Source organism: Mauremys mutica, chromosome 1 (genome assembly GCF_020497125.1).
Source record: "Mauremys mutica isolate MM-2020 ecotype Southern chromosome 1, ASM2049712v1, whole genome shotgun sequence".
Classification (NCBI taxonomy): Eukaryota; Metazoa; Chordata; order Testudines; family Geoemydidae; genus Mauremys; species Mauremys mutica.
In genome coordinates, this window is record NC_059072.1 from 241,170,669 (window position 1) to 241,192,506 (window position 21,838).

The 21,838-nt window shown below is 38.5% G+C and overlaps 1 protein-coding gene across 4 annotated transcripts in view; it reads left to right on the forward strand.

Moving 5' to 3' along the window:
* Positions 1-21,838, forward strand: part of PPP2R3B (protein phosphatase 2 regulatory subunit B''beta) — a 101,817-nt gene that overhangs the window by 30,636 nt on the left and 49,343 nt on the right. Inside the window, exon 1 of one of the 4 annotated variants that reach the window (XM_045004683.1) lies at positions 4,320-4,490. The exons of the other annotated variants lie outside the window; for them this stretch is intronic. Coding sequence (XP_044860618.1) covers positions 4,344-4,490 — 147 coding nt within the window. The 5' untranslated portion in view covers positions 4,320-4,343. Of the gene's footprint in view, positions 1-4,319; positions 4,491-21,838 lie in introns of those variants that run through there. 4 annotated transcript variants of the gene reach the window in all.

The following is a 21,838-nucleotide window of genomic DNA, read 5'->3' on the forward strand; positions in this document are numbered from 1 at the left end:
AACCATGAAAGATGGACCAGTTTACACTGTTCATAGTGTTGTCTTCCTGGTGCTGCAAAAGAGCCTGAAATTATAGTTCTCATTCCTCTCAATAGTGAACACTGAAACCTCAATTCGATAATTTCAGTGTCAACATTAACTATTTCACTACTGATCTCTTTAGCAGAAACATCCACCTAATGTTTTTACCTGCAATCTCATGCACACCAACTCTCTCTTGGGCAACTTCTTAAAACCTCCAGTTCTGCCTTCTAATTTGTTCACAAGTTAGACATCAGTCAATTAAAAAATGTGCAAATATTAAAAACAATGTGGGGACAGTGTAAAATTGAACTTAATATTAAAATAAATATAGACTATTATACTGATTGCTCTAATATTTGATTCACTAAAACTATCTATTTAAAACTATTATCTGAAGCTGCCACAGAATCCAGGGGTTTTGCTACAGAAATTGTCCAGACTACACAAGGCCTTATCAATAGGAAACAATACTAACCCATAAAGATGGAATGCATTTTCTCTGGTAGTGATGGGACTCCTTTCTGAGATGCAGTTTTAGAGCTTCTGTGAATTGCACTGCTGTAATTCAGTGCTTCAGTAAGTGCATTTCAATTGGTTCAATAATGAGAAATCTGCTTTATTGCAGATTTGGTGAGTCTGTTCTATGTATGTGTGTATATTTGTGTCTTCTGCACACTTTCTTATAAAGAGAGGAAAGCTATTCTCCCTGCATCCAAAGTCTAGTGCTGATACAAGGGTTCCACATATAAACAGATATTCCAGGAATGCAAACAACCTCTCATTTGGCTGCAGGAGAGCCTTCTGTACTTAAAGTCCTTGCTGGGAAGCAAAGGAGAGTCCAGACTAAAATAGTTCAAGCTGCCGGGAGGGAGGGGGTTGTTGATGCTTGACAAAGTATGATTAAAACTTAATGTTTGTTTCCTTTTACATTAATTTAAATCAAACATTAAGTGAGACTTCAAACTAACTGCTGTGCTTTTGATGATTTTCTGGAGTTCAGTATGAGTTTATAGGGAATGTAACCTGCAGTGTCAAGTTTGTTTTGACCTTCACTACTTCACATTAATATCATGTGTGGCCTGTAATGTTGCTGAATAAAGGGAGGAAATTCTCCCTGCAAACAAGTATAGAAAAGTGTGTATACTCCTATTTTCTCTCTCATAATACAAAAAGGGAAACTTTGATACTGAAAGACATCAAATCTGAATGTGATGAAAAGGAAATAACTTATACAGATATACCTGTTTATACCTGTGGAATTCAATACCAAACATCACCGAGGCCAAGAAACCATAGAGTTAAAATTAAAATTTTCCGTCCAATTCTTTATGTACATTAACATCTTGCTTGCTTTTAGAGAGCTGATCTAGATTAAGCAGAAGTTTTTGTTGATCTGTCCACAGTGACACCCAAGATCTTTCCTGAGTGACAAACATTAATTGGAACCCAGCAATGTGTGAATAGTTCAGATTGTTCCTTTCACTGTAAGCATGTTTTGATAAATGCAATTAACTTCCCATGTTGTTCATTCAGCTAGCTGCTTAAATCTAAAGTTTGTCTCTCATAAAATTTAGTTATCCCCAGATTTTGTCACCTCGCCGTTGATCATGTTTAATAAATTAATCACTGGTTTTGGTAAGGAAACTTGGTGTGCTTCATTATTAACAAATAGGCATTTTTCAGAGTGGTAGCAGTGTTAGCGTGTATCAGCAAAAACAACAAGGAGTACTTGTGGCACCTTAGAGACTAACACATTTATTTGGGCATAAGCTTTCGTGGGCTAAAACCCACTTCATCAGATGCATGGGTGGAAAATAAAGCAGGAAGATGTATATACACAGTACATGAAAAGATGGGAGTTGCCTTACCAAGTTGGGGGGGTCAGTTCTAACGAGACAATTCAATTAAAGTGGGCTAGTATCAACAGGAGGAAAAATAAACTTTGTAGTGGTAATCAGGGTGGCCCATTTCAAACAATTGACAAGAAGGCATGATTAACAGTAGGGGGAAATTAGCTTGAGGAAATTAGTTTTTAGTTTTTGTAGTAAACCATCCACTCCGTCTTTATTCAGGCCTAATTTAATGGTGTCCAGTTTGCAAATTAATTCCAGTTCTGCAGTTTCTCAATGGAGAACAAATTGGCATTTGTTCATATTACTTGTTTTGTCTCTTGGACAATCCATGCCAGTTCTTTTAGCTCTCACGACCTTGTGATTACTTGATTTTTGTGAAGTAATTTGTCAAGGATAATTTAATTCACCATTGTTTAGTATTCTTTTTTGATAAGCCAAAATCAAGTATTGTTGCTTTAATAGAAACTTTATTTGTTTTCTAGCTGCAAAACAGAAATTTGAGGACTTCACTCAATCTTCAGAGTCTCTTCCTTATCCAGTTAGATGAATCCATACTCTATTAAACATTTAGGAATAATATTCTGTCATCTAAACTAAAAAATAAAATAAAATAAAAGCCAACACGTGTATCTCAATCTAGATTGAGGACATTTGATCTCATCATGTAAGCTTTACTACCATGTTAAATGCAATGTCTCTTGTAGTCTTTCTTATATGGTGTTACTAGATACATTTGTTGGTACATAATAGATGGGATCAGAGTTAAGGTTTTGTGTTAACTATGCATTTCCTGACTCTAAAAGATACAATTGTTTAGAGGCTTTTTCAACTGTACCTTAATTTCCTGGCTTTCATTTTTCATAACTACAACTTAACTTTGTAGTAATGCTTTTCTTAAGTAACTGTTACTTTTAGAACCTCAGAAAACGTTGTCTTGACTTGTATGTTACACATTCCAGTGATCTATGATCCTGTAAAGAGCCCATTTCAATTTTTGTGGGTTTTGTGAATTAAATCTAAACCTTGTTACACTGGCATCTGAGTAATTTCCTTTCCTGCATGCCAACTCTCCCCCCCCCCCCCCAAAGCAAACAGAAAAACCCAATCTCTAGGTCTCTTTCTCTATGCTTGTTTTAACTGTACCCATTCTGTTATACACAGGTACAGAGTCAAACAGTCTGTCCACTTTTTTAGAGGTACTGACAGTGCTGGGAGGGCTGAAAGTTTTAACAAGCTAAATGGAGATAGTAAACAGGATGCCATTCTCAAATAGTCATAATGGTGACATTTAAAGTAAATGTATCTAAAAATGAATGTGTTCCCAGTGACAGCTAGAGTAAACCTATGACAATTTGAAATTTTAAAGCAATACCATTTCAGTCAATTAAAAAAAAAATTCTGAAACATTAGAACATGGGAGATGGAAAATGTATGTATTTTTTTCACTTCAAAACCATATGAAAAAGTATAAACCTGGTGGGATGGTGGAGAAAGGAGGAGGGAAATTTTGTGAACTGAAACTAAGCCTCAGTCCCAAAAATATTTTTTAAACTACAATAAACTGAAACTAGGAGTCTAAAACTGCTGTCTCTAATTGCAGCATTGCTACTGAAACATGATGTTCATGTTTACTTTAAGGTGTGGCTTTCTTTGCAATACTTAAAGTACTTTTGGGCAAGAAAAGTTCATCCTGATAAAGCAGCTTCATATGTGATATCTAAATCTTCCCTTTCCTGCTATAAAGAGCCATCTCTGCAAAATTTCTTTTAAAAGCATGCAGTTGTGGTAATGTGTGCCTACTTTTTTTCCTCAATATTTTCTGCTTTAACATTTTACATGACTGTAATCCTACAGTATGTGAATAATTGTTCAGACAAATACAGAAGCTTCATATTATTGAACTGTGAACATGAGCTTTACAACAGCTTATCCCAGCTAGTTTGTTTGAAGTTTATCTTGCGGTTGCCTCATGTTCTCTAAAGTGACAGAGTTCACCGCTAAAGGGCTGAACAACTTAGAATTTAATTGCTGTGTAATAAGCCTTATCCTTCAATGAAATACTTCACTGAGGCTAGAGAGTGAGTGGTTTCTGACAGAAAGAAAGGGAAGGGGGGAAAAAACTGCAAAATTGGCATCTTTACATTCCTCCGGAGTTTGCCTTTTTTTAAATTGGGAGCTGCTTATATAGATGGTTCTCTAAACAGGTTTGTTTCTTTACATACCATCCCATTTAGTCTTTGGAATGCATGCAGCAAAAGGACAAGCCCCCAAAGTGACTTTCCAATCTGTTTTTGTGATTCCAGCCAAGTTCTCTTTAATGTATGGTGCAGGCTAAGTTGAGCTGGCTCTCTTAGAATATCACAGAACTAAAGCGCAGCTGCTGCTCTAAGTGGCACTGTGTGATAATAGAAAGGCTCTGCTATTTACTTGGACTCAAGTGCCTGGACTGGCACACACAGATATTATATGAAATCTGAAAGCATGAGGATAAAAGAGATTTCCTTGCGGCAAGATCCTGATCTAAGAAAGGAGTTGGCATTGCTAGCTCGAGGATGTGATTTTGTTTTACCTTCTAGATTCAAGAAGAGACTAAAAGCTTTCCAGCAGGTCCAGGTTTGTTTATGTTCTTCTCTATATAACTGCTTCCCCTACTTGTGAAGGCACAACTTTGATCTCCATAAACCTCATGAAGTACATGAAAGTTCTTCACTAACTAGGAATATTTGAATACTAGTTTTTTTCCAAAATGTAACATGTTTGTGTGTTTTGAAAAGAAGTAGATACTGTGCCTTAGTCCTGTTACATGAATTGTGAATTGTTTTGAAAGCAAAAAAATCATAAATTTAGCATAACATATATATGCATGATTTGTTTGCAGATGTGTGTGAAATAGAAAGGTTGGTATACTTAATTAGCATGATTTGATTTAAAAGAATAGTTCCATTATAATCTACGTGCACTTTCCCCATGGATATTAACTTACTCCTCACTAAAACTAGGTACAGAAAAGTAGGCTGCAGCTGTGCCCAAATATGAATGTACTCCCGCTTTAGCATGCTCTGTGTTGAATTCCACACATTATGTAACCCAATAAGACATTACCACTTTGGACTTCATGGATCAGATCAGTCCCATAGTAAAGAAAATTTAAGATATTACTGTGTATTACACAAGTATCTGCGTAACTGCTACTTTGCAACCAGTGAGTTAAATCCACCATTTTATGAAGTGGGTTCATTATTATTTGAGTGATTATGCATTTCAAATATTGCTAATAAGTTAAAATTATACTTGTATAGAGCAGAAGTGCTCCATTATTTTGTAAACTTTTGCAAGTGTGCTAGTTTAGTGATGAAAAATTAACGAATGTGATTTTTAAAAGGTATCGAGTATTATCATTTCCTGATATATTAAAGCTTCAAGAGTTAATGCATTCATCCTGTTCTTAACTTACGCCCACCTCCAATCTATGAGCAAAACGTGTCTCCAAACTATCTTGTATAGCACGTCTGACCTTTTTGTACCCTATTTATTTAGGAAAAGATTGGCTGCCAAATTCAGAATTTCCTAGTTTTTGTGGAATTAAAGGTAATCAGAACGTAAATGTGGCCTACAATTTAATTCTAAATTCCAAGTCTAATCTACTAGTCTCCTTCAGGTGACCTTCAAGAGAAGGTCAAAGAACCCCATGACCCTATAAATGCTTTGGTCTCCTATTAACTTAATATATTGGATTTAAAAATTGAATGGTGGTGTTTCAGGTTTGATTGAATTAAACTTGATTTGAAAAGGTCATTCCTTATTTTAAAGCAAACTTATAATGCTGACCCTGCTATTTTAAAGCATTTAATGAACATTTGTTGTGAGTGTGAAAAAATTTGTATTACTGCAAAATTAGTTTTGGTGGCTTTGAGCACTGTAGAGAGAGCCTGAAAAGTACAAGAAGTGAGAAATGCTATATGTGCTATTTATTCGTGCATCTTTGGTAATTTAGTTAAATGTTTAGAGATATCAAAGCTGGAGGATGGCTTACTCTAGTCACAATACCTTTTTGTAAACAATCAGTATTGCCCTCTGTAGTGTCCTCTAGCTTGAAAATAATCTTATCAACAAAAATGATAGTTACATTGTGTTGTGAAAATTTTGTTTGCTTTATGTGGAAAGGAACACTAAACATAGTGTAGCTAGATTGTATGTATAAGGATGTGTGTATGTACTAGGTATATAATATCACTAAAGGAAACTTAGAATAAGTGTTTGCAAATCTAAGGGCTTGTCCACTCTGCAATTTATAATTGTTTTAACACGTTAACCAACATACTTGTAAAATCTAGCATGGACAAGGAACAAACATTTGTTGCCAAGTCACTTTTACCCTAGGGTTAAATATTTGTTCTTTGTGTAGGTTGCAAGTTCCAGTTACTTAATATGTACATGATTACAGCTTATAATGTAGTTGTAAACCAAAATACTCTGTGCAGAACAGGGGAGGAGGGAATGGCTTGTGCCCTTCTTTGCTTCTTTATGAGACTAGGGAAGACCCGAATGAAAGTTTAAGTGTCTTCTGCTTGTTTTTTACATAAGTATCAGGAATGTCAAATTTTGGTCATCACTGATTTTGCTAGAAGATGTATTGGGAGACTCAGAATATGCTTACTGTGAGCACGAACAATTTAACTGAAGGAGCAAGAGAGTTGAATTTTTAACACAGATGTTCTTTATCCAAATTAGAGCTGGTTGGGAATTTTTCAGTGAAACTATTTTTTCAGAAACTGTTGATTTGCCAAAATTGAAATTTTTCATGGAAATGAGTTTTGACAAAACTTTTATCGAGAGAGTTTCTCAAGATAAAATTTCAAGAGAGACCACCACCCCCAGAATAGCCAAGAGCCTCGTGGTGGTTAGGACACCAGTAATCAAGTCCTTGTTCTGAATTAGGCAGAGCATGAATCTGAGCCCCCACATCCCTTAGGAGTGCCCTAACCACCAGGCTATTGGCTATTCTGGGGGCAGTGGGAGGTCTCTGGCTTTTCACATAAAAAGAATAATTTCAGAAGATCTCTGCTCTGTCCCAATGTAGAATAGGAAAAATTTTGAAGTCTCAAAAATGTTGGTAGGACACAAACAAGTTTCTCACCCAGTTCTAATCCAAATGTTACTTATTTCCAGTAGTGCCCACTATGTGATAAGTGCTTTCCAAGTAGAAGTAGAGATGGTCCATGTTTCATGAAGCTCATGTTGAAGTTATGCAAGCTGTTGAGGGTGGGGAGGGAGAGGAGTTTTAAGCTCTCTGACCATAACTTACTTACCCATTCAGTTGCTTAACTTTTATTCTTGACTCTGATAGTTTCATTTCTCTACTTCTCTGGTAGTCGTAGTGCCTTTCAGAGGCGACAAGATTTCAATTACTAACATAAAAACTAGAATATAAATCTTTCAATTTTCAGACATCATAAAGAAGCAAAAATAGGGGCAACCCACTTTTTTCTTTGTAGACTGCCTTTAATTTTTTTTAAATGTGGGGAGCAGATGAAATGTTTAACTTGTTAGACAAACTCCAGATTTCCTCTAGCAGATTTATTGCAATTAACACTGAACTCTTGAATGAATACCCAAAAAAGAAATAACATTAGTATATAGCAAGGTTTTGTTCTTAGTTTGTGTGTGAACATATGCGACTAAAACATTTGTTGTGAGGTAATTCAAATTGATTGGTGGAATTATAATGGCTTCTGGGACAAGTCAGTGGGCTTTTTTTTTTCCCCCTGAGCTCCACATGTAAACAACTTCCAAGTACAATATATCCTTTCTGGAACCAAACAATTTGTTTTGTGAAAGTCTTCTAATGAACTGCAGTAGAAATCACTGGAAAGCTGGGTAGGCTTGAAGAGCCTGGGGACAGGCTATTTTCCAGCATCTGGTTTTGTTATCTCATAGACTAGGAGTGATAAAATAGAGACAGATTTTTTTTCCCTAGAAAAGTCCTGAAAGTAATCGGATCAGTCTTTCAAAATTGATGTGGAAAAAGTAGCCCAAGCCTAAAATCCGCCTTTTACCATGTTGTTGGAAAATACTGACTTTCTCAGTTATCACAATTATTTTTCATGGATAAGCAGAATTTTGCATTGATTATATGCAAAAGGGGCTAGTCAGGAGATTTCAGATACTCTTAACCCATCACACTTACAGTATGTAGGTAACTGGAAAGTGAAATTTTAAAAGGTAGCTGTATCCCAATTGCTCATCAGCTTCAGGGAAACTTTGGAATCAGAAGTCAACCATATGGAACATATGTCAGCTGTATTGGAAACTTAAATATGTGAACTGAATTGAAAGGTTTGTTGCCTGCTGATAGTTGAGTTTGGGTATTTCACTCCTATGGTTGGTGACACGTCTATTGGAACTGATATGTAAGCCACCTTAGCACCTACATAGTGTGGTGATGTATTTGAAGTTGGAAGCAAAAAAGATAATACACAATTAAAATGTATAATTTATCATTTGCACCCAGATATCCTATTGGTTGGTTGAACTAGAAAAATATATTTTCTATGTTTAGGAGCCCAAGTCATTTTGTAAAATAGTTCATCTTTAATGTTGGAACTGTAAATTTCTTCTTTAGAAGAGCTAAATTTATTTTTATGCTGAGTGCTTCTAGCATTCAGCCTGAATTCTAAAATAACCCTTTTCTTGAATTTGGGAGAGCCAAAATTAATATACACAGCTCCTGCTGTACTGTGATTTTTTTTTAGCATAATCATTCTGTGATATCACAGCTACTATTGTCCCACTAAAGTATAGAGCAGGACTGGAAGGGATCAGGCAAGTACACCGCTACCTTGATATAACATGACCCAATATAACACAAATTCGGATATAACGCGGTAAAGCAGTGCTCCAGGGGGGTGGGGCTGCACACTCCGGTGGATCAAAGCAAGTTCAATATAACGCAGTTTCATCTATAACACGGTAGGATTTTTTGGCTCCCGAGGACAGTGTTATATCGAGGTAGAGGTGTATAGTTGTACAAAACATTTTCCCCTTTAGATAAAAATAAAGGCTAATTCAATGAGCATCTCTGTCATGATAAATGCCTCTTATGCTTGCTATTTGGGATATAAGCACACACACATCTTTAAACATTTTTTAAAAGTGAGCAACTCAGAAGACCGGCTTTCCTTCTATCTAAAGGAAGCAGCTAATCACTCTTGAAGTAGAAGAGCTTTTTTAGCTCATATCTCCAGTGACGACTTCCTCAATTTTTCTGTCTCCTAAAAATGACAATGGCAGCTAAGATTGGTGACACTTTTTTTGCTTTGCCACTGAAATTCTTTGTAACTCTCAAGCTCTGGTGGTATGCCGAAGAGAGGACAAGGAATGTAGCCTTCAGACCTCTGTGTGGAGTGTGCTAGTCTATAGCTTTTTTTTATGGTCCTTCCTGCTTCTTCCTTCAGTGACAGATAAGAACTCTAGCCCAAGTCCAGGTGAAATCATTGAATAGCTGAATGACTTAGTTGAGGTAGCAGATAATGCTTAAGACTGCAGTTACCGTGGAGAACTCCTTTGATCACTGATCTTCTAGCAGACCAGCTTTCCATAATGGATCTGTTCTCGGAGCTGGTATTAGTATATCAACAAGGGTTAGTATTCATAGGGCAATGCAGGGTCAGTACCATATCACAGCCATACATAATCCTGTTTAGATTGGTAGCCCTGTTTCCCTCTCCCCTTCCCCTCCCCCCCCCCAAACAAAAACCTGGCTGCTACACAGAAAAGATTTGAGATCAAATTGATATTTTTTGCAGAAACCAAACTTATTTTATACATCTAGTTACATAACAGTATAGTAAGAAAAAATGAAAGAAAAGATCCTGTATGCTTTATCTGGAGGGAAGTGCTGCAGCTAATCGTAGCTGGTTATTCACCTGTTCTATACCACAAAATTGTTTGGAGCCCACACTGTTAAGACAGCACTTAAGAGATCTAAGATACCTAAAACCAAGAAGTCAGATAATCCTATTTAGATTATAAACTACCTGTTCGGAAAAGGGCCAGTGCTACTGGATTCCCATGGCTTTACCTGTGAGACTATTCATTTCTTTAAAGAAGACTATCAGAAAGTTTCTGGAGCCAATACAATGGTGACTATTAAAATAAAAAAAATCTCTTAACCTGGGTTGAGAGTCTATTTTACAATCCTCTCTGCTCTGCAGATGACTTTCAGAATGTCTGAATCACTGGGCGTAAAAATGTTGACTGACTTCTTACTGTAATATGGCTCCGATATCACTGCTACCCTTTGACTCCTCTGATCTAACCATATTTCCCCAAGTTATAGAAACCCTGGTCCTCCCAATTTAAAAATATTTGAACAAAACCAGATATTAGAGTAAAAACAAATGTTAAACTCCACTGTTGATTCTCTTTGTTAATCATCTCTACATTGGCTATTAAAATTGTAAACTCTTTGCAGAGGTGCCTGTTTTATTAATTTACATGAAATATAGGGGCCCAGAGTCAAAGGTGTCAACATAACCCAATCACTGTCCAACATTTAAACAAGGTTCAGGGTTTGATTAGAGACAGCCTGCTTCGTACCATGGCGCAAACACCATTAAAAGTCCTTTTAACATTTTATTAAAGATACAGAAAAAGGAAAAACAGTTAAAGCATTTGGCAAGTATAGTATTAAATAAGTTTTCCTTTCTTTTAACAACATCCCTTTCCCTTTAGCTGGAGTTTTTAGAAGGAAAAAAACAAACCTTGTTTGACTATCTCTCAAATAATTATTCTTTCTTGGGAAAAGAGGAGTTCATTGAGGTTGGCTGGAGCTGTTAAGTCTGATTCTATTTCCTAAGATGACAGAACAAACACCCAAAAGGGAGAGAAGAAGCAGCTTCTTTGATGTTGGCTTTCATTTGCAATCTCACTGCTGGAAAAACATAGGCACAGCACCTGGTCATAGCTACTCCAAGACCTGGCAACTCGTATCAGCATTGCTTTTAGTTACACAGGCTTACAGCATTGCTACAAAATATACAGTCTTGGTGGGCTAAGCCAGACTCTTGCTAGACAGAAGGAAAAAGAAGAGGGGGTAGGAAAGAAGAAATAAAGTAAGGAAAGGACACATTGGGGGAAAGAAGAGGCAGAGACACAGTCATTCTCATATCTAGGTGGTGACTGGGCTTCAGCCAGCACTGGTTGAGGTGGCGATGTCATCTGGTTCCCTCTGGCCATCTTTCAGGATTGGGATGAAGGAAGTCTGGGGTCCCAGAGGATGGTGCAGGTGGCAGCTGTGATGGTGAAGCCTCTCCAGTAGTCAATTTTTCTCCCAAAGGGAATTATGGGTGGAGTAGCCCATCCCTTCATTATTCTGTCCACCAATTAGACCTAATATCTGACATACCAATTTTGGTGATTTTCAGTTTCACACTGTTCTTGTTTACCAGGCATGATCTTAACACAGTCCTTGAATTATATCAATAGCCTTTTTGTTTGAACTAATTCAGTTTTTCCCAGCAACATTTGTTATAGGTTATTGTGATATCTTATGAACTTACACTCACATCTTATAGTCGAACTCACAATTAGGGTAAATTTATCACAAATTTATCATCAGTTATCACAATATGACTTACCTTCATCTACCTGGAAAGTGCCTGGAGTGCTATAACTAAACATTAAATATCTTCAGGACCTCCGGCTTCTCTGTGGTGAAGGGCTGCAAACACTACGGCAAAGCTGTTGCATTACTATTTACTTCTGAAGCAGATCAGTATATCCACACCAAGCAGTCTGCCTTATGTAAACTGTTTCAGCATGTCTACACTCTGCATTCCTTCCAAATATTGCCAGAGCAATACATTGAGACACAGGTTCCTTTTCATAACTGTCCAAAGCAGGGATATGTGGGGCAACTTATAAGATATTGTAGGACCCAAAAGGGTATTCTGACAAACAAGGGTAAGATCTCAGAACGCTTCCTGTCCCAAAGTAATGTTGTTCGAATGTCTATCCATATACATATTCCACTGTTTGAGTGCGCTCAACATGCACATGCCAAGTCTTTTCTAATCAGTTGTGCCCACTGAGCTGGCACATATGCCATGCATGTCTTCATACCTGCAACAGAGGACATAAAGAATAGGGCCCCATTTCCTTCTCACCATCCATAGCTAAGAGTTGAAGTTTATCACTTCTCTTACCATACTAGTCATTGTCTTGTAAATAGTTAGTTTATAGCTAACACTAATAGGTTTACTTTAGTTTCTTGATTTTATTCACATTTGGGAACTTGTTTTGCTTGTTTTTTCTTTCTGGGAGTACTGGGTACCAGTCTGGTCAATATGACTGATCATAGGTCCCCAGGATTTAAACATTGTTCATCTTGTGAAATGGTCATGCTGTTGAATGGTGGTTACATAAGATGTTTGTTCTGCCTCAGAAGGTCACATCCCTGACCAGTGTGACATTTGCTGATCGTTTTAGAGAATTCTGCAAGCTAGAGAATCTCATCTCAAGGGATTTCTCCTTGAGCAGTCATTACATGCACATTCAGGCCTAGCTTTGGTTGCTAAAAAGTACAAGAGATCTTTGAGGAGTACTCCTGCAGCTTTGTTCTCACAGATTGTGGAAATAGCCCTCAAATAATCTGTTTTGAGAGAGTCTTTGGGAGACAGTGGTAACAAGGGGTGCAAGACCCCCAGGGAGAAGAGGGGCCGATCTTCTTCTCCAAGTATGACTTCTAGATCTCATAAAAATCCTGAGACATAAGATGCCTCAGAGCTTCAAAAGTCCCTGAGCATCCATACTGGTATTATTTGAATGAATTTCACTTACCTCAAATCTCACCTGGTATCATATTGGCCATTTGGGTTCCTTGGTAGAGATCCTGTGATCAAGCCTTAGCAGTGCCAACTACCCCGGTACCATAGCATCAATACCATCCGTTAGTGGATGACCAGTGTAACTATGACTCTAGCACCAACAAGAACTTATATTAGCACCTATTTCTCTCATGCCCGTTTCTTTGGTACAGATGCAGTTTGAGCTACTCCAGCATTGAGACTGTATCTGGCTACCACAGAACTTACCATTTCATTGGTACTTGATTCCACTTCTTGCTTCCACAAGACTACTCCCATTGGCTCAGTCTGCAGCATGGATTACAGTACAGTCTACTGTACCAGTACTGACTAAAGAGCATCCCATGTATATTCTCACTACTCCAATGGGAACAGCACTGTCCTTTAATGAGGGCTATTTCCACCTCATTTACTTCAGTGGTCAGTGGAAGACTGTCTCCTACAAGATCGCAGTTATCTGGACTTGCTGAATCCCCTATCCTACGGAGAGCATCTAAACCAGGCTCCCACTATTATGGTAGGAGCTCATATACTCACTCTAGATACTGATACTCATTGCCTTGGCTACCGGTTGGTATCTTATTTTCCTGCATCCCTGGAATTTTGGGGTATCTTGGGGATCCCCCTGAGCATAGAAGACTAATCTCAAGTACATATTCAAGACTTAAATCTCTAGCCCCTGATCATGAGACCAGTTCACAAGGCTCCTTCTCTGGACCAAGACTTGCAGGCGGAGAACAGACCATCCCTGCACTCTCATAGGGGAACTGACAGAACCTGTTTAGATTTTCCACTTAGTGGTAATATTTAGGTTTGGAAGCCCACTGTAGGGTCTGCAGTGCTGGAGACATGAGTGGCAACACAGTCCTGAAATGCTGTATTATCAACATGCAAAGTGTCCCTGATGGATTTCCCCAAAAACTGGGGCAGTAGATAGAATCCGTATTTCCACATGTCAGTCTATACAACCATCAGAGTATGACAGCTGAAAAGGCCACTACTCCTTGGTATCTGAGATGGATCACAAGATCGTGAATGTTTAGTCTGGCAAAGAAAATGGTACATAAATCACAAATATTCTAGACTGGACAATCTTCCCCACAGTAGTCTATTAAGCTGGGGCAGGGGAGATTGTAACATTACCCTGCTTTAGTCAGGTTAAGTTTTAATATACACACAGTAAAAGGCACTGCTTCACTGCCACCTCATAAGGAGCAGAATGTGGTGGTTGCCTTCAGCAGGACATATGTAAGACATTTTTTAGCCTGTTATGCTTTGTACAAAATTTGTGAAAGCAGGAGGGGAAGTTTCCTTCTGACAGTGAGCTGAGATGCCAGGCTGAGGAGGCAAAGTATTTCACTAGTCAGTGCCATAACCTATAATTAGGTACCCCACAACAGCTGGCTTTAATAGATGTTCTGATATAATTAAGAATGTTCTCTATCAGCACTTCGGAAAGAGAAAATGAGACAATGCAGATTGATATTGACTTTTTATATTTGTAAGTTGATACCAACATTTTCATGGTGTTGATTATTGGTAACTTTCTGGAAACTCCAAAAATGATCATAGAACAGAATATCTGAGCATTAATTTTTTTTAAATAAAAGCTGCAGTTCTGTTAATGATAAGCAGTACTTCAGCAGCACATCAGAACAACTAAAAGCAGTATCTCAGCAGCAGCAGTGCTGACACAACACAGAAGCAGTAGTGGTACTTCAGTTCCCAATAAGGCTGCATACTTGCCCAAGTCTCTTGTAACAAATCAAGAAACAAAAGGAACAAGAACAGAATCTTTGTACTTCTGAAATTATAAGTGGTGCAGGTATAGCATTTAGGGTCTAGGTTCTTACCTGTTGGGACTAGTGTTGAGTGTAGATGCAGTCATAAGTGAGGAGTGCACTGGATGCATTCTACAAGGGTGAAATGTCATTTAGCAGTAGATGAAGAGCTGTCAGTTGGTGTGCTTTTTGCTACTTTTAAAATTACATCTAATGTTCCCAAGTGGGGAGCGATTATGATATTTGTTGCTGATCTACTGAAAATCAGTTTGATTTGCCAGTTGTAAGACTTTTTAAAATTTTTCCTGTGTGCTGGCTTGTGTTACACAATAATGTGCCAATATTCCACTGCATGTGTGCATATATAAATTGAAAATATTTTAAGTACTCTTGCTCAGTGCTCTAAATTTGCATGTATCTAAGGAGGTTGAATAGAATTTCAGTTTTAATGTGTGAATTTGTTGATTATGGTCTGCAGAGATCAGATTTGGTAAAAATAGATAGAGGTATTCCCCAAGTTCTACCCACTTAAGTCTCCAAAGTGAGACATTATTTCTAGTAGATTGTGATAGCCCAGAATTCAGTGTGCCTTTTGTCTTGCTAGGCTCTATTAGGCTTCTTGGATCCTTCTTGATTGGATGAAAAAATACCTGATGGAACTCTTCGAAGTGACACCTTCTTGTGGTCCAGTAAACTGTTGCGTTATGAGCTCCTGTCTCCAGTCATCCAAGGACATGCAGCTAATCTTGCAATAGAGTAATAGGTAGACCATTGCTGAGACCCTGTAATGGTGGAGGGGTCATATTCATTTCAGTGAAGCTTGTGGAAGGCTGCTTTACCTGGTATCCTCATTGCTAATCTAGAGAAGTAGATAGTTGAACTACTTGTTCTGCTGTCTTATGGCAGGAAACATGTAAAAATTGTTACTTACACTAGATAGTAGGCTTGATCCTGACGGAGCAGCAGAAGGATTGGCTAATAGACTAGAAGTTACCAGATTGATGATTGGTACTGAAGTACTTCAGTAGAATAAATAGATCTGGCTTCTGTTCTGGTAATGATACTGGTTGGGCAACCCGTTTTGAACACTTGACTTTGAAATATGGCAGCCTATGGAATTCTGGAATTTCTGTCAACTTCTGCCCTTAAAGTTGTCCCTTTCAACAACATGAAATATGTTGGTAGCTTGTAACTGGGTTCAGAGGAGAGGTGGAATTGTGGTCCCAAGGATAATGGGTAGGAACCAGTTGGTTTACCTGGGAAATAAAGCTTTCAGTGTTTTGGGTATTAATCAGCCACCAGAAGGTGTTCCATACCTTGCTTATTTTATCCCCCTGAATGGAAAAAGAGGGACAAACTTACTAATATTCAGCTTTGCTGGTTGCTATATCCACCCTTACAGTAACAATGACTGGGCCCTGTGAATTGCCATCCCTGATTGCTACTGTACATCCCTGATCAAGCACACAGTGAAATCCTACATGGAGAGCTCTTCATTTCTAGGGTTTTTCCCATCTGTAATGATGGCAGGTGGAAGATCAAATAGTCTGTCTGAGCCATTGAGCTCTTAGTCCTAGTTCCCATCCCTGTCATTCTGAACACGGCCCTCAGCAACATTCTACCGTGGGCCACTCTACTGTTAAAAGTTCCCAGACAAACTTAAGACATCTTGTGGATGAGAATTGTGCTTTAACTACTTGAAGAAGGGATGAGTCAGCCTTCTTACCCTGAAAGTCTAGTCCTGTGGTTCTCAAACTTTTGTACTGGTGACCCCTTTCACATAGCAAGCCTCTGAGTAACCCCCACCCCCTTATACATTAAAAACACTTAAAATATATTTAACACCATTATTAATGCTGGAGGCAAAGTTCATGACCCCCTATATAATAAACTCGTGACCCCCTGAGGGGTCCCGACCCCCAGTTTGAGAACCCCAGTCTAATCATTGCTCTAAATCTCATTGAATCTCACTCTCAGGCTGATTTTTGTTGTTGTTTGTTGTTGTTTGTGTCCTGTTACTTCATTGCTTTTGCTGCAGTTGACAATTTCATGCACATTGCAACACTTTCATACGCCACTCTCTTCCAGTTGTGTACTTACAATCACTGTGGATTGCATAATTGCCTTTGCTTCCAGGTAAATTTTAATCTGCCTTGGGCCAGTAGCATCCTGACCATAAGAGGAGTTTTACATGGAAATAGATTGTGGATCCAAAACTTGCAGATAGAATACACAAGAATTGTGAGATCTCTGTTGTGAATGTTGGTGACAAAATTATATGCTATAATTGAGGCGAATACACAGTATTGTATGTAAGCCAGGGGCTTCGTGGATAATTACCCTTTGGCTGCCACCAGGCACATAAACCATAATGCACAGAACATTTATCTAGGATAGTTGCAGAATTGAGTTAGAACATCATGACTGCACTGGGAGGACAGTTGAACAAGTGTAACTGTGATCCCATCACTTCCCTTCTGCATTGACCAGTTGAATTGATCTCTGAAGTGTGTACAAGACTAGCTGGAGAGCTAGTGCAAGCGATGAAATGGTATTCTGTACTCTTGTGAAACATTTGAAGCACTCATGTGGACAGTGTTCCAGATACTGGAATGTGCATTGTAAATGCCAAAAGTTTCCAGGATAGACTGGCCTTTTATTGTCTCAATGCCCCACCTAAACCACTAGGCGACTTCAGTGTCTAATCAGCCAACATACTATGGTAGCTCCAGTACAATCTGAAGGACCACCTAATTTCTAAGATTAAACCAAGCCTGAACGAGAGCTTTCTTCTACAGTAACTCCTCACTTAGTCGTCCCGGTTAATGTTGTTTCGTTGTTACGTTGCTGATCAATTAGGGAACATGCTCTTTTTAAAGTTGTGTAATGCTCCCTTCTGACGTCGTTTGGCAGCCACCTGCTTTGTCTACTGCTTGCAGGAAGAGCAGCCTGTTGCAGCTAGCTGGTGGGGGCTTGGAACCAGGGTGGACCGGCAGCCCCCCTATCAGCTCCCTGCTCCCCTAACTTCCCTGTGCAGCAGCTGCCCAGCAGGCTAGCAATTGCAGCTGTCCCTCCGCCCCACTGCCGTGTGCTGCTCCTGCCTTCTGCCTTGGAGCTGCTGCCCAAGACACCTGCTTGCCGTGCGGTGGGGAGAGAAGGAAGAGGGGGGCTAATGTCAGGGAGTCTCCGTCCCCCCTGCTCCTGCACCCTGCTTACCCCATCTTCCATAGAGCAGAGGGGACACACCAGGGCTCAGAACGGAGGGAGCTTGCAGCAGCTGCGGTCTCAGCAAGCTGATATAATTAACAAGGCAGTGTACTTAAAGGGGAAATGTGCATATCTCCCTCCATTCCTGCTGCCTTGTAGAGTGAGAGTTAACCCTTGAGGGCTCAGCCAATTGCTAGTTCATCATTTAGCAGTAAGGGAAATATCCCACCCTCTGACTCCTCCACCTCAACCAAGCTTCAGAATCATCACTGTATACCAGTATTGTTTAAAACTTATTGTGTGTGGGGGGGGGTCTTTTGTCTGGGGAAAAAAATTTCCCTAGAACCTAACCCCCTCATTTACATTAATTCTTATGGGGAAATTGGATTCGCTTAACATAATTTCGCTTAGTCGCATTTTTCCAGGAACATAACTACAACATTAAGTGAGGAGTTATTGTACTATTTTCCAATGGGGGAAAAAAGATGAGTTCTCTTTGGAATGTTTTGGAGGAGGATGGTCTTCCTGCAAAAGCAATATTGTAAACCTTAAATTATCTCAAAAACAACCCAAAACCTCCCCTTATTAAGGAAAATACTAAGTTCTCAAGGATTCCTAAAGGATGTGGGGTGGAGGGAAAGTATCCCCATAAAGTGGACTCTTTGCTCTCAGGATGCAAAGCTTAAGTCCTTCTGGTTTGTCTGCAAGAATGAAACAGATGTAAGGAATAGTATAATTATGGCTTTGATTTATGTAAAATAGGATATGTTGATCTCTACCTGAAGTCACAGAATAGATACTGCAGAAGGCTTATTCTCTGTACTGGTTCAGAACTTAATATTGGTTGTAAACTTACCTTCCTACCTTGGAATTGTTTGTTGAAGCAACTTCAATTTAGCCCTTCTTCCCCAATTTTATTTTTAAGTTTAGGGTGACCATGCGTTTCCATTCCTGACACGCGTAAAGTCTTCCTTCATCCAAAAGTGTTTCCTAGCTAGTAACAAACTTGTTCCTTTCATAACAGCTTAAGTCCATCCAGATCCTTTTATCAACTTTTAGAGTATCTTTCTTGCTTTTTTGCTCCTGGTCTATTCAAAAGTCTGAATCAGTGGACTACTTCTGACATCACTCCAGGCAGAATTAGAAGCATCCTGCTGGGAGTCTGCAAATAGCTCGCTAGTCATGTTGCTGGCTTCTCATTCTGCTTGCTAAATCACTTTGAGACTGCTAAAATATATTTCCTAAAATAACTTTTCTGTATAGGCAGTTGCTGTAGTTGGGATTTATGTGATCAAGAACAGGAGGATGCTAGTTCCCATAACTATCTTTGTGAACCACACTGAAAATTCTAGATCCCTCTAGTCTATAAACTTGCAGAAGTGCAAGACCTTCTCCTTGTTTCCAAGATTGTTGTCTGGGAAGAGCCCCAAGAAAGATCACTTAATTTTGCAGAACAGTGGATCAGGAACAAGACAGTAAAGAAGATGAACCATTGATATTTTTTCAGTTTGGCAGTTCCTTTGCTCATTATGTAGGTAACTGAAGCCTACCTGTTACTTGAGTGGAGCAATTCTGTTTTTGAGGGTGACGGGGCACATGGCTTCAGCCCTGGAGTAATGAAGGACAGCTAGGTAGTCTTGCTTATGAGTTCTGTTGAAGCACTCATCAGCTTAGCTTCAGCTAATAATGCTGCTTCTGAGTTTTCCATATATAAAGCAATTAAGCCAGTCTAGGATTTTGACTGACTAGCTCTAAGAGTGACACATACTTAAAGATTATTTGTCAAAATTCTATTTTGTGAACTCCTGTACTGAATGAAGAAGTGAATATAGATAATTTTATGTTAACCAAGTTTTTTCCTGCTGCTCAGTACAGCAACTCATCATTGACCTTCTGGGAAAACTGTTCTCTGTTCCATATTTCTTGTCCTCTCATTCCAGTCTCAATTTCTGTGTGCTGACTCCTATTCATCCCCATCCAACTAGTTAAGGGTAATAAGGTATTTAGGGATCTTGTGGTAGTAGAATATCATAGTACATGCTGTGGTCACAGCTATGGAAGTCTTCTCCTGGGAAAGAGGGAGTAAGTTGTCACTGGAGAGTGGCAGAGAGAAAAGGTGTCAAATTTCTCTACATGTAAGTATCTCAAGGTGTATGCTAATTAATGTGGAAGAACCCAGATCTTGTTTTCAGCACCTTCGATAAAGCAAAGCAGAAGTTAAAATAAAATCTTCATATGCGCCCTGCTATTGCATTCATACAAAAATATACTGATACTTGGTGTTGGGGGTGTGGGGGAGTTTCCCTTTATATTTTGACAAGTTCCACCTACATATAGGTCAATGGAGTTTCACTGTACTAATACACTAGACACAGAATTTCTTCAAGAATGTTTCCTGCTTCTGTCTCCTAAAGCCAGAAGTTAATTTTAATGTGCCTTTAACTTTGCTAAAGAAAGCACAAAGTGTAATTTTGTGAAAATCAAATTGATGTGAACAATAAACCAGCTCATAAAGGAATGTTGGGATCCATCTTCTTGTATCCCTACTATGTTGTAGCTGCAAGTCCACAGCTATCCTGTAAGAATGTACCACATTTGCTAAATGAGAGCTTTCTTTCATAAGGATTACAATATAATACAGGCTCAGCATTTTATATTCGGGGACTGAATAGCATATATGATGTCTCAATACTGTAAGCAGAGCATAAATAGCTGTTTTGAGAAACTCTGCATTATAATAGCTATTAAATTCAAACAGAAGCTTCATTCAGAACTGAAGATGAGGGTTAATTATCTTATTGACTGAAAAATGTGGGATAAGAGGTTAAAGAGCCTAGTAACTACTTCCCTCCTTTTTTCCCTCCCATGGAAATTTCATTCCCTCTGAATTTTCCAATTGAGGCTTTTGGGCTCTTCTGCAGTAGAAATATCTGTAAACTTTGATCATACTTTTGATTGTTCTTCACTGCATCTGTTGAAATTACATGTCACTCAAATGAGAGAGAAGGGAGTTAAATACTGAGTTTTATTTGTTTAGGCTTGCTCATAAGACCTAAAAATGGGTTGTTCCAACAAGTTTTGGGTTCAAAAGGTAGATGAGTAATATACACCTACAGAGTATCAGAGGGGGAGCCGTGTTAGTCTGGATCTGTAAAAGCAGCAAAGAGTCCTGTAGCATCTTATAGATTAACAGACGTATTGGAGCATGAGCTTTCATGGGTGAATACCCACTATGTCGGATGCACCTACAGAAATCTTTATTTTTCATCCTTTTTTAAATCCACATAGCATTTGAATAAAGTTTGTGATCTACAGATAGGTCTAAAACTAAATGAATTTAAAAGCAGTGTCTTAAGTAAAATGGATTGCGAACCCCCACACTGTTTTGTTACATTACCTATCTTAAAGGAAAAGAGAACATCTGCAGAACCAGAAATCTTTACCCTGTTAAAGTGGCTCTTGCATTCTGAAACTTTTAAACCTTTAATTGCTGTTTTTGACGTAGCACCTTATTCTGAAAAGATAGCCATGATGCACCACTTCTTAGAAGCGACAACCAGGGTGGATAAGAATCGGTGATGTTTTTTATTTAAATCAGATTTTTTTTAATGAAATGCTCCGAAGGAAAAACCTATCTAAAAATATCTGAGCTATAATGTGTCTTAATTAATACTATCTATCTTATAATGGAATAGGGATTATAAATTGTAATTCTATGGTATGAGACAATATAGCCATGTAATGAAGAAATTTTTTAAATGAGTTCCAATAGTTCATGGATTAGGGATCCAATCTTATGGAGTTTCAGGGGCTTCTGTATAGATTATTTAGGTTAATTTTTCTGTCTACTCAATGGGACTCAGTGCTCAGTCTAGAAAGTACCATCAGAGATGCTTAGTTTTGCAGTTCTCTAACTGTGTATTTGTATCTCCAGAGATAACATGCTTGTTAACAGCAAAAATGTTTTTAAATATATATAGAGGTGAGAAATAAGACCTCAACTCTATTGTCCCTCTGCAAGTTTGTGTAAACAGAGTCAATCCCTTATCTCTCTCTACACATGCAAAGTTTCAAAAAGTTCAATGAATAGAAGATTGGTGGGGGTGGA